Below are 14,019 nucleotides of genomic sequence, written 5' to 3'. Positions count from 1 at the left end.
GTCAGTGAGAAGGAGGGGCAGGAGGTGCTCCAGGTGCTGAAGCAGAGATTTACTGGCAGCCCCATGGTGCAGACCATGGTGAGGCCAGCTGTGCCCCTGCAGCCATGGAGGGTCACGGTGGAGCAGAGAACAACCTGCAGCCTGGGGAGGACCCCATGCTGGAGCAGGGGGATGCCCAAAGAGGGCTGTGATCTCTATTACACTACAATAACCTTTTCGTCTTTCCATGCTATACAGCCACAAAGCTGTAGGCAAACAGATTTCCACTTAAAATTCTCAACAACCCAAGTCCTCCTCTCCTCCCATAGCATTCTTACTGTGGGCTCTTAGCTTGCCATATCCCACTACTCAGTGCTTGGAAAGAAATCTACAGTGAGGGGCAAGGTGACATCAGTCCATGATATTTTTTGGGCTCCTAATGATTAATGGGTCTCAGGGAAGTGCTCGTGTACTGACCTCCCTCATCTTTTGCAATACTCCTTAGAGTATTTTTATGAGAAGTTTCAAGCAGTTCTTTCTTCTTAAGAAAAAAAATTTGGAAAATTAAGTGAAAAAAATGAAGTGAATGCACTCTATGTTCCTCCAGACATTTATCTAATGACTAATGTTATCCATGTATATACAAAGTTATACAGAGGCATAAATGTTTCAAAATCTGATCCAAATCTGGTAAACCACTTTCAAAATCAGGAAATTCCAATGGAAAGGTTAGTTACATTTTCATCTGTATTATTTTCTTCTCTTGCTTCCATTTTTGGTGAAAATTCTAATATAATCCTAGTCTCTTAGTCTGTACTGTAAAATAAATAAAGGGTTTAAACATTGAATCTAAGGCCACTCAAGCAAGTAAAAGCTGATGGAGAGGAATTTTGTTTGTCCACATTTAGAGGCTCTTAAAAAAGCTAAAGGGATACAAAAATATTTCATTGTACAAGTTTCATAGAATGGCTGTGGTAAAGACCTCAGATCTGGGAAATCTCTGACTAAGAGCCTTTAATCTTAGAAGTCAATTTTTAACATTGGACAAGCCTACCTCTTTGAGCCAACCTCAGCATAGATGAACTTGAACACAATAAAGAAAACAAACAAAAAACCCTGAGGAAAATCAGAATGTAACAAACTATTCTGCAAAAATAGCTAGTCCTTATAGTACATCCAGAAACCTGTCAAAACTGAACACCACTGGCTTACACATTGCATGAGCAGGACCCATTTACAGTTTACAGACATAATTCTTAACATATTATCCACACTGAGATATATCAGAGTACTTACTGAACTTTAGATTTGGCTCAAGTACTATACAACATATGAAAAGGGGAAAGAAGAAAAGGACAAAGGTGAATGAGATGTAAAAAATACTGTGAAGCAGTTTGTACTTCACTACACCTGCTTACTGTTCAGAACCATTTCCCTACTACAGATACACGTGTGCCTGCATGCAAGAAGGACTTTCCTGGTACACATGGGCATACCAGTCTGGTTCCTCCTACTGCTACGCACATAGCAACAGTCAAACCATGAGACCTAGATAGATTCAAATTTTACCACACTCACTATTATTAAACCACCAATAACTTAAGTTAGCACCTAATATATTTTTAAATGGTTACTAAGGAAAAAACCATATTCCAACAAGTTTCTTGCATTCCATACCTCAGCTGGTGTATGAATCACTGTTGTCACAAATCCACATTTTTCTCTAGGATCAATTCTTTCAGCTGAGAAAAAAACCCTACTCTTGCCTTCCACTCCATTTTATAATGAAGCACATGCAAAGCTAAAGAATGAGGGTGATAAAATAAAGACAATTTGAAAGATTAACAGCATACAGCTGTACTGCCAGAGGGGGGATTATCTGATTAGTGCCACACCCCAGCTGTGCTAATTGAAGTGAGGATAAGGTGGGAAAGACCTCACAAAATGAGTCCAGGTTCTGTTTCATAACACTTCCCTCCACCATAATCTGGTCTACAGTTAAAAAACCAAACAAACAATAAAATAAAATTTAAAAAAGAAAAAATCAACCCACAGAACCCCAGAAATAGACTAGGAATAGTCTCAAATAAATTCACTCAATAGAAGTTGTCAGCCCGGAGTGAAGCCTTATTTATTCGTGGAACAGGTATGGTGCAGGAAGCTGAACTGAAAGTTTCCTCTGCAGACAGCAGGCCTGCTCTTTGTCCTGGATATACATTTTGAGAAATAAGAACAGCCACAAGTTGAAATATAATGCATATATAGACTTTCAGCATATGTCTTCGCTACCAACCCTCGAAGCTGAGCAAGAATCATCAGCGTATGGCCTGGATTGGAGTTTGCGCCTTCTTTTCAGAGCACTGAGATCGTTTCCCCTCTTTAAGGCAAGATAGTGTAGTTGATGGAACAGGGGTCTGGTCCTTCTGCTTTTTGAGTCTACTGACCCAGCAGTAACTGTACTGTGATCTTGAAAGATGGATTGCTGCTCACCAGGAATCCGCTACAGTCACCAGTTCATTTCCCAGCAGTATCAGATGATGATTGAACTTGTGACCACTCACAACTAACGCGTGGGAGAGAATAATTCGTTAACGAGTTCACAGTCACTTACATGGTATGTAGCTCCAAGCTACTCTTTCATTTGGAATTACTTCTTTGATGGACTATGCATACAGCAACCTGATACAGTTTACCAGAATCTGATCACAAAACTATCTTTTCTTCATGCTCTTCTTTCTAATTATTGCATTTATTTTGCCTTCTTCCAAATTGCATTGTGAAGTCTTTAGAGAAGGGACCACTGTTTACATGTCTGTAGAGTATTTGCAGTTTGTTCATATTTAAAACACATTTTTATGATTTTATTTTCCCAGCATTTAATAAAATTGTCTTATTTGTATAATAAATGAAAAAATGTGCTGTTTAAGTGAAATTAGGAAGGAAATAACAAGACTCTCTTTGTGTTGGAAAAGAAGAAAACCTGAAAGGAGTGGAATAAAATCAAACACAAACTATTCACAAACATGCACAGCTTTTCTAAAGAGGTCAGAGTGTATGGAAAGTTCCTAGGCTATGAGCTTCAATGCATGTTGGATATTGGGGCCTATACTCTTTCTGAGGTCTTCCAGTAGTACAACAGCTTTTTCTAACCAGCAAACAGGTGGACGAGATCAGACAAAGTTTTCCATTCAGAAAAAAAGCAGCTTGAGATATTCGTATTGCTACCGCTCATTACTAGACAGTGGTGTAGTATTCCTTCACCGTTGGCACAACTATTTGTGGTATCACATTTTAAACTGAATTAGGGAAATGATCTTGCTTCAAAATAACCCAGCAGAAAAGAAGGGTGTTTTTCAGCCCTTGATCCAGGTTACTTCATGGTCCCACAAAGACTTGTGCCAGCAAAACTCAGAGGCAAGTGCCAATGATAGCGACAAAGTAGGGCAGTGGGTGCTTTGGTTCTTGTCCCATAGGGCATGGCCTTCTAGAATGAACTGAGCTTTTTAGAAACTTATTTTAACATTTGGACAACACTCAAGTTTCAGTGGGAGCAACCACTGAGCTTTTTTAAGCACCTGGAAGCAGCAGACAAATGATGCAACACATTTTCCTGATAGATAGCCATAGACAAGACTAAATATTAGTTTTTTCTGTTGGGAGCTCATCCAAAAAACAAGCAGCAAAATCCCTTTTGACTCATGGTCATTATGTTAGATGTTTTATTCTATGTATTCATTTGTTTCGACAGCATGCCTTTTCTTCCATTTAAGAGTTTTTATATTATAATAGGTCCACTGTCTAGCTGATCCAAGAGACTTGTGTCAGAAGCTTTGGAGAAAAAAATAACACCCTCGTGTGGTCTGCCTGTCAGAAGCAGTAAGTACTGTCCCAGAGTTTGAAGGCCATACAACTGTCCTTGCCCTGTGTCCAACCCCCATATTATCAGTGCTCTTCAGTATGCAGAATAGCCCATTCCATTAGTGTGACGTGAACTGAGGATAAAGGCATCTACTGCATTTCATTCAGAACATTATATCAGTTCCTGCTAATCTTTTCACTGGAAATTCATGACACAGGAAAGCCTTTACAAAGGTGAAAGGATTTCACACACAGGAAGCTTATCTTATCTCTACTGCTCTTCCAAACTTTGTACTAGATTCCACGAAGTATTGATTTTTTATTTATTTTTACATTACTGGAATAGATTCAAGAGACTCATATTCTGAACACTGAAAGAGGTGAAGGTCTTATATTTTAACTGGGAAAAGCTGGAACATCCCAGCATTGCACAGTACTCACCACTTTCACGAGGCCTGGGCCGTACTTAACAAACGTGGGGCCTGGTGTGAAATCATCATGGAGCAAACAGTAGAGAAAGATACTTGCAAGGAAATCATGGAAACTAAACTGAATATGTTATGTTGCTGGGTACTGCAAAATTATTTTCTGTGCTTGCAATGGCTTGAAGATGGGTAACTTTTAAAGGGTATTACAACTACAAATTCATAAAAATAAAGTTGGTAGCACATAAAATGAGGAGATAAATCTACAGAACCAGGAATAAACTAATAAAAAGACAAGAAAAAGCTTCTGTGATCTGTATTCAGAGTTGCAAACAAAAACCCACAACTAGCACAGATGGCTTCATTACAAAATAAATGGCATTTCACAAATGACTATAATAATTTTAAAGTTACTGTATCAATTAAAAATCAATATTCAGAAGTGGTTCAAATACACTTTAGTTCTAAAATTAGAAATAAGAAATAAATCTTCAATATCCTCCATCCTACCTGAAGTACCTTATTTTTTTCTCTTCCATCTTCCTTTCACCACTGAAGAGTCTTGTGCAGAGGCACAGATGGCACAAGCATCAAGGGTATAAGGATAATTCCATATATCAGAGAATTGTATCCAAGCTTCCTATTCATTCTTACACTGTACTCTGTGCTACCTAATCTTCAGTGGGGCTCAAGGCAAAGACCTGTATATCCAAAACTGAACAATGGATCCAAGGCACTTTCAAATGTTCTATATTAAAACCAGAAGTTTAATATATTTAAATTCACAACATTTATAATAGCACACAATTCTAAATCACTTTATTTATTTTTAATGAAATAGTTTGAAAAGTAGACATACATTCTATAGTATTTATGCCAGAATGAACAGAAATGTACATAAGAAACCACTGTGAAGCCAAAAAAATAATTGGTGGTTTCCACTTCCTGGAGAAAGAGACCATGAAAGTCAAAGTGGGTCCAGATAACATTTTCTTGTATGAAGAATTACTACTGAAAAGGAGGAAATTAAAAATAAAAAGAAACAACATATACTGAAAACTGAGTACGCTGAGGACTTATGTCACCAATAATCTAACGGTCAGCTTGTTATAGACACATACTGTAAAAATATTTCTTGTTGTATTATCATTTCTGATTATTTCTACAGCTGGGATATGTGAAGTAACATGCCAGAGGTTACAAACAAATCTGTGCCTGAGCTAAGAGCAGAAGCAAAGTACTCAATTCTGCAACCCTCTTTTTAATCAGTAGATAGCATAACCATGTTTAAGAACCAGATCTGTACAAATACATCCCCCGATAAACATGTTTCATTGGCTGACTTTTTATAATGCAGCATAATTTAACATACAAGAGTAGCACTCTTCAGTTCCATTAAAAAAAAAAATATTCATTAAGTGTGCATGGCGATATTTTCTTCCCTTCATTCTATATTTGTCTTTCTACTACTAATTTCGCATCTAGCAAAATTAAATCTTCAGAATACAGAAAAATATTAACATGGGTCTTTCTTCTTTAAAATATTAAGCTAACAGAATAAAGTAGTTTCTTCCTCCTATCCTTCCACAGATTTTACTGTTTTTTAAGTGAAGCCGTACACATCCCAGTTGCATCTCTTGCATTTCCCATATTTAATCCTCTGTTCCCACAACTACCTCTTGAAGCAACCAGTCCGCTGTTTGAGAAGGAAGCATGCTCCTTGAAAGTCATTGGCACTGATCTCTGTTTTTATTTTCCTTTCTTTATAGTTAATTTGTAATATTATTCAAGCCACTGTGCTAGTGAAAACGCTGACTTGCTAATGGGACTAAGATCACCCTAGCAATGGCACTTATTATAAGAGTAAGAGTGATCATCTGGTGCTTTGGCTCTGTGACAGTCCTGAACTCTAAAGATCTGAGTTCAATTTTCTGCTCTACAGTAAACATCCCCTATGTCTTTTGGCAAGATATCATGACCCTTAGTCCATCCAAATTAATGGTGAGGTATAGGTAACATTTTCTTGCTCTCCTATAGAGCCACATCAAGTGTCTTGTTCACTAGAATTGACCTTTTCCCCCGCACCCCTTTTTTCTTTTTACTTTGTTCTGTTCTATGGCCACCCTCCCTATCAGCATCTTCCTCCCACAGCTTGGAAGGCCCCTATTTATTGGATTCTCAGGACACACAGTACCACACAAAAAGAAAGACTTAAGAAGAACCAGAAGAAAGCCAGCATGACTACAAACCAGGATAATGTCAGCTTCTAAAGCAAGAAAGCACCCTTCAGAAAAATCAACTGCTGGCATGTTAAGTGAAAAAAACAGAGTAAGGCATGCCAAAAAGAGTAATAATTCAAAAAGCATGGGAAGAAACTTGCAAAAGGCATAAGAAACTAATAATAAGCCATCAGCAACTTCTGTTCACCCCGAAGTTCTAAGGGAACTCAAGATAAAATAAGGAAGCACTAATTGTGGTACACTGCTTCTTGCCTAAGCTTGCTTTGGTACTAGAAGATGGCCAACATGATGCCAAATTTTTTTCAGAACTTCCAGAGAGACCTAAGGAAGACATAACCAATGAGCCACACAACCCTCTGGGTAAGTTAGTGGAAGTTATTCTACAAAACAAAATTAAAGGACATATGGATAAATACGAATATGGAAGAGTCAACATGATTTGTTTCTTGTTTGTTTTTTTTTTAAGGAAAACTTTGCCTCACAGATTTATTTAATTTCTCTGAAGAAACAATTAAGAATGTGGACAAGGAGTATCCCTTTGATATGGTCTATTTGTATTTTCAAAAGACATTTAGTAATGTTCTTCAACCAAAGACTCTTAAATAAACAAAACAAAATGGGAACATCCTTGGATGGATAAAGAAATGTTCAGAAGATCGGAAACAGAGCCTAAGAATAAAAAGCCAGTGAAGTCCCATAGGGTTCCGTGCTGGGACCTGAGTTCCTCAGTGTATTCAAAAATGAATTAAAGGGGAGAATACTGAGGTGACAAAGAATGGTGATGACACTAAGCTATTCAAGGCAATAAAGAAAAGAGACAGTTTCAGAAAGGCCTCATGATAATAAGTGACTTGGCAAAAAAATGGCAGATGAAATTCAGCTTAGATAAATGCACGGGGAGAAAGCCAACCTGAACTTTACGTATAAACTGTTGCTCTAGGCTGACTATTACCCGGCAGGATGAAAATCTTGAGGTTTTAGTAAATAGTTTGATGAAAACATAAACTCAGTACTTCTTAACAGTCGAAAAAAGACTGTAGAATATTAGGAATCATGAGGACAGGATTATTCCACTCTATAACTCCCTGACACATTAGTATTGTGAAAACTGCGAGTGGGTCTGATCCCTCTCTCCCAAAAGAAATAAGGTAGAATTGGAAAAGTTATCAAAAAAGGACAAGTAGCATTAGCGGAGGTGGGGAGCACAAACCAGTAAGATTCTTCCGTCTGGAGCAGTGACCATTTAATCTGAAATACACTAGTGGTTTAAAAGATAAAGGTGCAATGTAGGAGATTGTTCAGCATCTCTTTCAATACAGTAACTAGAGAACAGCACACAAGATGATCAGGGCTGGATTCTAAAATAACAGAAGGAAATACTTCTTGACAACTGTGCTGTTTAAGCTGTGGAACTCCTGGCCACAGAATGCTGTGGACACTAAAGGCCATGCAGATTCAAAAAGGGAATGACCAAACCCACAGGAGGAAAATCCACCAAAATGTTAAAGGGATGTGTAGATTCCTGGCTACTGGGGGAGTATACTGGGGAAATATCAGCATGCACTTGCTTGTACTGATCATCTTCTCTTGCCACCTTCTACAGACCACTATTTCTTGTTTGGTTTTGAGTCATTCATTGATGCAGCCATGCTACAAATTTAGAACTTCAGAGTCTGGAAGAACCGGCTTATTCTTAGTGTCCTGAATCTTTCTGTAAATTTTACCTGAGCTTCATACTTCAATTTGCACATTAGTACTCGTTGCCTGAACACATCCTTTATTGACAGCATTTTTGTACAAAGGAGTACCAACAGAATAGCTGTGGGCATCAGGTAGTTGTAGTTATAAATCTTCATAGAATACTTGATCTGGAACCTCCTTTCTACCTTCTCCTGCCCATTGCAGTTGCTTGCTTCATGGTTAGCAATCAATATTTGTCACCTTGGTGTCTGTGTTCTTCACTGTTGTGGTCTTATGCAGGGAGCAGCAGCTGGTTTCCCTGCCTCAAAGATCCTGGTGCAGTAAGGCTCAGGCTATGTGAGGGAACCACTGCTCTGCTGACCATTTCCCTTATGATTCCAGTACACAACTGCTGCTTCTTTTCCTGTACGAGTCCTGCTGGATTTAGGTAACTGGGTTAGATGGATCTTCAGTCTGATTTGGCATGATTTTTCTTACTTTCATCACTATCAGCTTCCCTAACTCCAGCCTCCTGCTCACCTTCCTCCCCTATGCTCCACTTCTCACTGCCTCCTAGAGCTGCTGCTGTGCCTGCCACACTCTAACTGCCTGGAATGGCTAAAATTAGCTGGAGAAGGTTGTGAGTAGAAGTGGGAGGACACAGTGCATAAGGGTATTGCCCAGGTTACTGTCTGGGCAGCAACAGCAGTAATTGTGACTTTCTGTCTCTTTCCAAAGAGATAGAAAGGATCAGACTCCTGCTTTTCATTATTCTACTTTGACAGCTTCTGTTTAGATGATCAATTCTTTGCATCGTGCTCTCTCTGTATCACTGCTAGCACAAAGGGGCCTTGACACTTGCACGTGTTGTTGCGATAAAAATGAAGTCTGGTAGTCAGGGCCATTCTCAGTCTTGACCTTCTGTCCTTCTACTAATTGGATCTGAGCAGGATCCTTCAGATCATGTTCCACTGTTCTTCATAGCATTCCAGGCTGGGGAAGTAAAATGAGTGATCTGGCAGCAGGTTTAAGGCAAAAAAACAAGGAAAAATTTTTCACTCAACACATTATTAAAATGGGGGATTCATTGCTACATGATGTGAGCACTAAATAAACAAAAAGAGTTCAGGAAATAGACTAATGGAAAGTAGGTCTATTATAATGGCTAAAAGTGCTCTGGACGCAGTTTCTAAACCACTGCTTAAGAGAAACAGAATACAGAGTTCACTTGATACATTCCTCTCCAAGAACCTTCGGCTGAGCAGTATGACAGGCAAGCTGGTAAGGTACATGCATCACTGGTCAGACAAGGAACGACTGTTCACACGTTCTTGAACTAGCATTTATGTAATTGATTGATGTCTTTAACTCCTTGTCATTGGGGAAAGGAGAGGAAGGATGGATTGGCTAGTAAAGTAACCTCTGGTAGAACACGGTTTGAAATTCTTGGATGCCATTATAAATGTCAGTCATTAATGTTTTATTAGACTAGGCACTCCCAGCACACAGCAGTTAAGCTGACAGATTCACACTGAACCTAATATTATCTGCAAGGTGAAATCAAGGAAGCTAAGATTATTTTAGCAACCAATCTGACTGCATTAGTAAGTAAAGCTGTTTCCTAGTTAAAAGACCTAAAAGTTCCAAATATGGACACATACTTTTTCTCCTAATGTTAAAAAACACACTAACATGGTTTTTTTTCCCTTTGGTTGAATATTAGGAAAAATATTTAATAGCTATTAATATATTATTATATTAGTATTTAGCACAGGGACTACAATACCTTTCTAAGGTCTCTGCCAGTACCAGTGTGTTGGGTTTGGTTTTTGTGGATATTCACTGTATTCATAACATGGCACAGATCTTTGCAGGGACAGCACTGCGCTACAAAGGCTACAGCCTAGGAAGGCACGTAGTGTACAGAAGATGAGAAGACAGAGAAGCAGCCAGACAAAATATTTTTGTGAACTTCATATTAAAACAGTCAATTACTCCTACTGGGGCAGCTGTGCACTATTGCTCCCTGTGAATATTCAGGAAGAAATGAATGGTGATATTCAAGAATGGACTCTGACCAGTCCTGTCAAGGTCTGGATGAACATCAATAGCACCTTAGGTAAGTGATATTAAAGGCATGTGCTAAATCTGAGATATCCAATACAGGTTCCTCTTCCCTTCACAGGAGTTCATCAGTGAGCACAATCATACCCCTCCCCACAAAATACATAATTGTATATGTGAGACTTGTGTGTCACTGGAGACCCTACACCATGTATGAAATGAGAGTGAAAACTTCAAAACAGGGACATGCTGAAGATTTTTGTCAGCATCAAAAGACGAATCTCTATTAGGGAAGCCAAAGGAAACCCAGAAAAAAGAACCCAAAGGAAATTGGCATCTTGCCTTTTAGATGGAAGAGATTAAAAAATAAACTCCAGACAATGGCTCTAACACCTCCCTAGTGATTTTTACCAGCCAAGTAACGATTTGCAGTCACAGCTCAAAACTGTGCCTGCAGCTCCTAATTGTCATTATGGAGCACTGGCTAATACTACAGCAAAGATGACAACTGAATTTGCCTCTGCAGGACTGAATTCTGCAACAATGGAAGCAGACACTGTGGTCCAGATTCCAGGGTCTTATGGACTCCTTTCCATTACAGGGTGTAAAACAATGCAAATTAAACACAACGCTCATGAGCAGGACGTGTTCTACCAGCTGCACAGTAAAAGTTATTTTCATCTTCAGAGTTTCAACTCAACTATTTTTTCAGCTGTGAGCTTAGGTAGTATATAAGGTAATGGAGGTTGGCCTACAAGTTACAGAAACCAAACTGTAATTTCATTTAAAGCTTCTCCACACAAAGCAAATGAAGAGGAAAGACCGGTCTCCAGACTCTTGCAGCTTAAAAATAATATAGCTGGAGATCAAAAGCTGTAATACCAGTTTCTTCTGTAGAATATAAACAAATGTATCAGATTCTGCCATGTTGATGTTAGCGTCCTTAAATCTCTGATTTTTTCAGTTTTGCTATTACAAAGCTGCTGCAATTTTTTTTTTCCCTATCTTAAAGTTGATTGAGCTGTTGTAATACTACTTAAAGTACTTAAGACAAGTCCTGCATAGGATATAAAGCAATAAATTTGTTTGCACCCTATCAATAACTCTCCATCTTAATTTAGAGTTAGCAGCATGATTTTTTATTCTATGAAAAATGTTTTATTTCCTGGATCTATTTAGGCTACAGTCTTGACTGCAGGAGAATCAGTAAAATCTCAATAGTGTTAGGAGCTCTATTGACATAAACTAGGGGTCTTTGAGTATAACTTGCTTGTGCACGGCTATTGGACATGACAACACCTCTAGTTCCCAAATTTTTGCTGAAAAGTACATATGAACAGAGGAAACGTGCCTTTAACGAGAGCTAGTTAGAAGCTGTAACAGCTTCTTGTGGTGAACTTGTGGTGAACTTCTGGTAAAGAAAGACAATGTGATTAAGAAAAAAGGTACACATACTAGCAGTGAAATGTACCTTATTTGCATGTTTTAACCAATAAAAAATTATGGTGATGGGAAAGGAATGCTTCCTTCTTAACTTGTAACTTTTTCATATTCAGTGTTGTCTTGGTAATCTTCAAAAGGCAGCCTAATTTCAACAGCAATCCATAGCAATGAATTTAATAGCAAAGCTGGTAAAATATTCGAGCTTCCAAAGGTCGAATAGAAAATTAAGTGCTCACCAAAACCGATATATCACTGGTCCTATATTTTGACATACAATCAACTGAAGTTTAATGGGGTGGGTGATTAGGAATCCCACAACAGAAGATGCGCTTTAGCTATTGCTGAATAGTGCTTAGGACAAGGTTTAAAAATCTTCACAATTAATGTAGCATCAACCTTTACATGCTTAGATTCAATATCCATAAAACAGAAAAAAAAAATCAAAAAATCAGTCTGCATTGACCTTCAAAAAAGAGAAATAGATAAGACCAGGAATGTTTCTTTTAAAAACAGCTAAAAGGAATACCTAAGAGAGTTAAATCCTTTCAAGCAGCATAGTGTCTGTCTAAAGATGCTCTACTAGGGGGACATGGTGAATGAATACTGCCTATTAGGAAGTCTTATGAAGAAGCAAAATTATACCAATATGGCCAAGTAGGAAGATGACACATAATTAGTAAATTCAGAAAATTAAGATATTATCCAAAACAAAACAAACAAACAAAAAATCATTAACTCATATGAGTTAACTTTAAAAATACCAAACCCACCATGCTGCAGACATAAAATTTGTTAACAACTTTCAAAAAACTAAAAAAATTTGGAGTAAAATAGCTACACGCTGTGGTATAATCTATTGCTTAATATGATCTTGGTACCTAAGAATGGGAAGGTGACATGTTTGATGCCAATTCTTAACTAGTATTCCAGCAGAGAACTGGGAATCAGTAAAAGACAAGTTGATAGGGTCTGTAAAGGACAACAAGACTGATAAACACATGGATAAATCTGATATCCTGGGGAAACATTAGGATGACTTTGGTAAAGGAAGTCATGGCTCACAACTGTGCTGGAGTTCTTTGAGATCAGTAAGCATGTGGGTGGAAGAGATCTGACTGGACTCTATTTGGATTTCCAAAAGACTTTCAGCAAGGTCCTGCACCAAAGACTCTTAAGGAAAGTAAGTAGCCATCGCCCATAAAGATGCTTTTTTGAAGAAATAAAAGGTTTGGAAGACAGGTATGAGTAAATATGAAGTTTTCATTACAAATGAAGGTCACTTGCCAACCTACACAGAGATCTATGCTAGCCAACGTATTCATAAATTACCCAGAAAAGTAAAATAATGAATTTACAAATTCTGTTCATTGAATTAGTCAAACACTGAAGAGGCCATGCGGAAGGCAAGAATTAATAATTCTCATGTATTAGAGAAACAGAAGCTTGTATGTGTAATTTGTGCAAATGTAAAGTGCCACAGGTGGAAAAAAATATTAATTCCAGCTTCACATATAAAATGACGTGCCCTGAACTAACAATTGCCATCCAGGAAAGATCCTGTAATCTGCCAATATTTTTGAGAGAATGTCTTCTTAAAATTCAGTAGTGGCTGAAGAGCAGATGATATATGAAGAATTATCACAAAAAGAATAAAGAACAAAACAGAAAGTTTCTTTACACTGTTATATGAACTGATGATGTGGTTCTGGTTTCCCCATCTCAAAAAGGATATGATGGCAATGTTTTCAGAGGAGGACAATAGTAGCGGTTGAGAGAGCATCCATACAAGTAGGGTCTTCTTGACTCTTCAGACTGGAAATGGGGATGGTGGAGGAAGGAGGATATGAGTGATTTGTGAAATTACTGCTATTAAAGATAGGCTGGGGAGAGACTGTTCATTGAAATTCTAGGTGCACATAGACACAAACAAGGAAAGTGAAAACACGTGGAATTTCTCCACTGGGGCTCTACACTGAGCCAAGTCCTGAATTGTCAGTATGGAGTAGGTGAGCTTTGTCTGACAGACTCGGCCTGGACGATGTGGCCATGTCCTGCTGTTGTTGCTGTGTTCCCTGGGCCATCTAGACAGTTCTCCATCCTCTATCCGTAGAAATTCCTTGAGACAGTTTCCAATTTGCCATACTTTTACGCCACATTTTATCATTTATAGACATTAAGTTAGGGGGTTAGGTTCCATTCCCTTCACCCAATCTTGTCTCACAAAGACAAACATAATATCTCAGATTTTTCCATGGCAATAAATGCAAAAATCCTATTCCTGAATCACATGCTGAAAGACAAATACATTCAGAAGTCCCATGATTCCTCCC

General features: G+C 38.2%; 1 protein-coding gene across 1 annotated transcript; it reads right to left on the bottom strand.

Annotated features, from left to right (window-relative positions):
- Positions 1–8,160: 8,160 nt before the first annotated feature.
- RPL27 (ribosomal protein L27) lies at positions 8,161–8,414 on the bottom strand (the record flags this gene model as incomplete). Its single annotated transcript, XM_010147090.1, has 1 exon — positions 8,161–8,414. A coding segment is annotated over one exon (254 nt), but the record flags the coding sequence as incomplete, so codon positions are not given.
- Positions 8,415–14,019: the final 5,605 nt, after the last annotated feature.

The sequence above is a fragment of the Eurypyga helias genome, unplaced genomic scaffold, assembly GCF_000690775.1.
Source record: "Eurypyga helias isolate BGI_N326 unplaced genomic scaffold, ASM69077v1 scaffold5252, whole genome shotgun sequence".
Lineage (NCBI taxonomy): Eukaryota > Metazoa > Chordata > Aves > Eurypygiformes > Eurypygidae > Eurypyga > Eurypyga helias.
The sequence above is the reverse complement of the archived record's forward strand: the minus strand, read 5'-3'. Positions and strand labels throughout refer to the sequence as shown.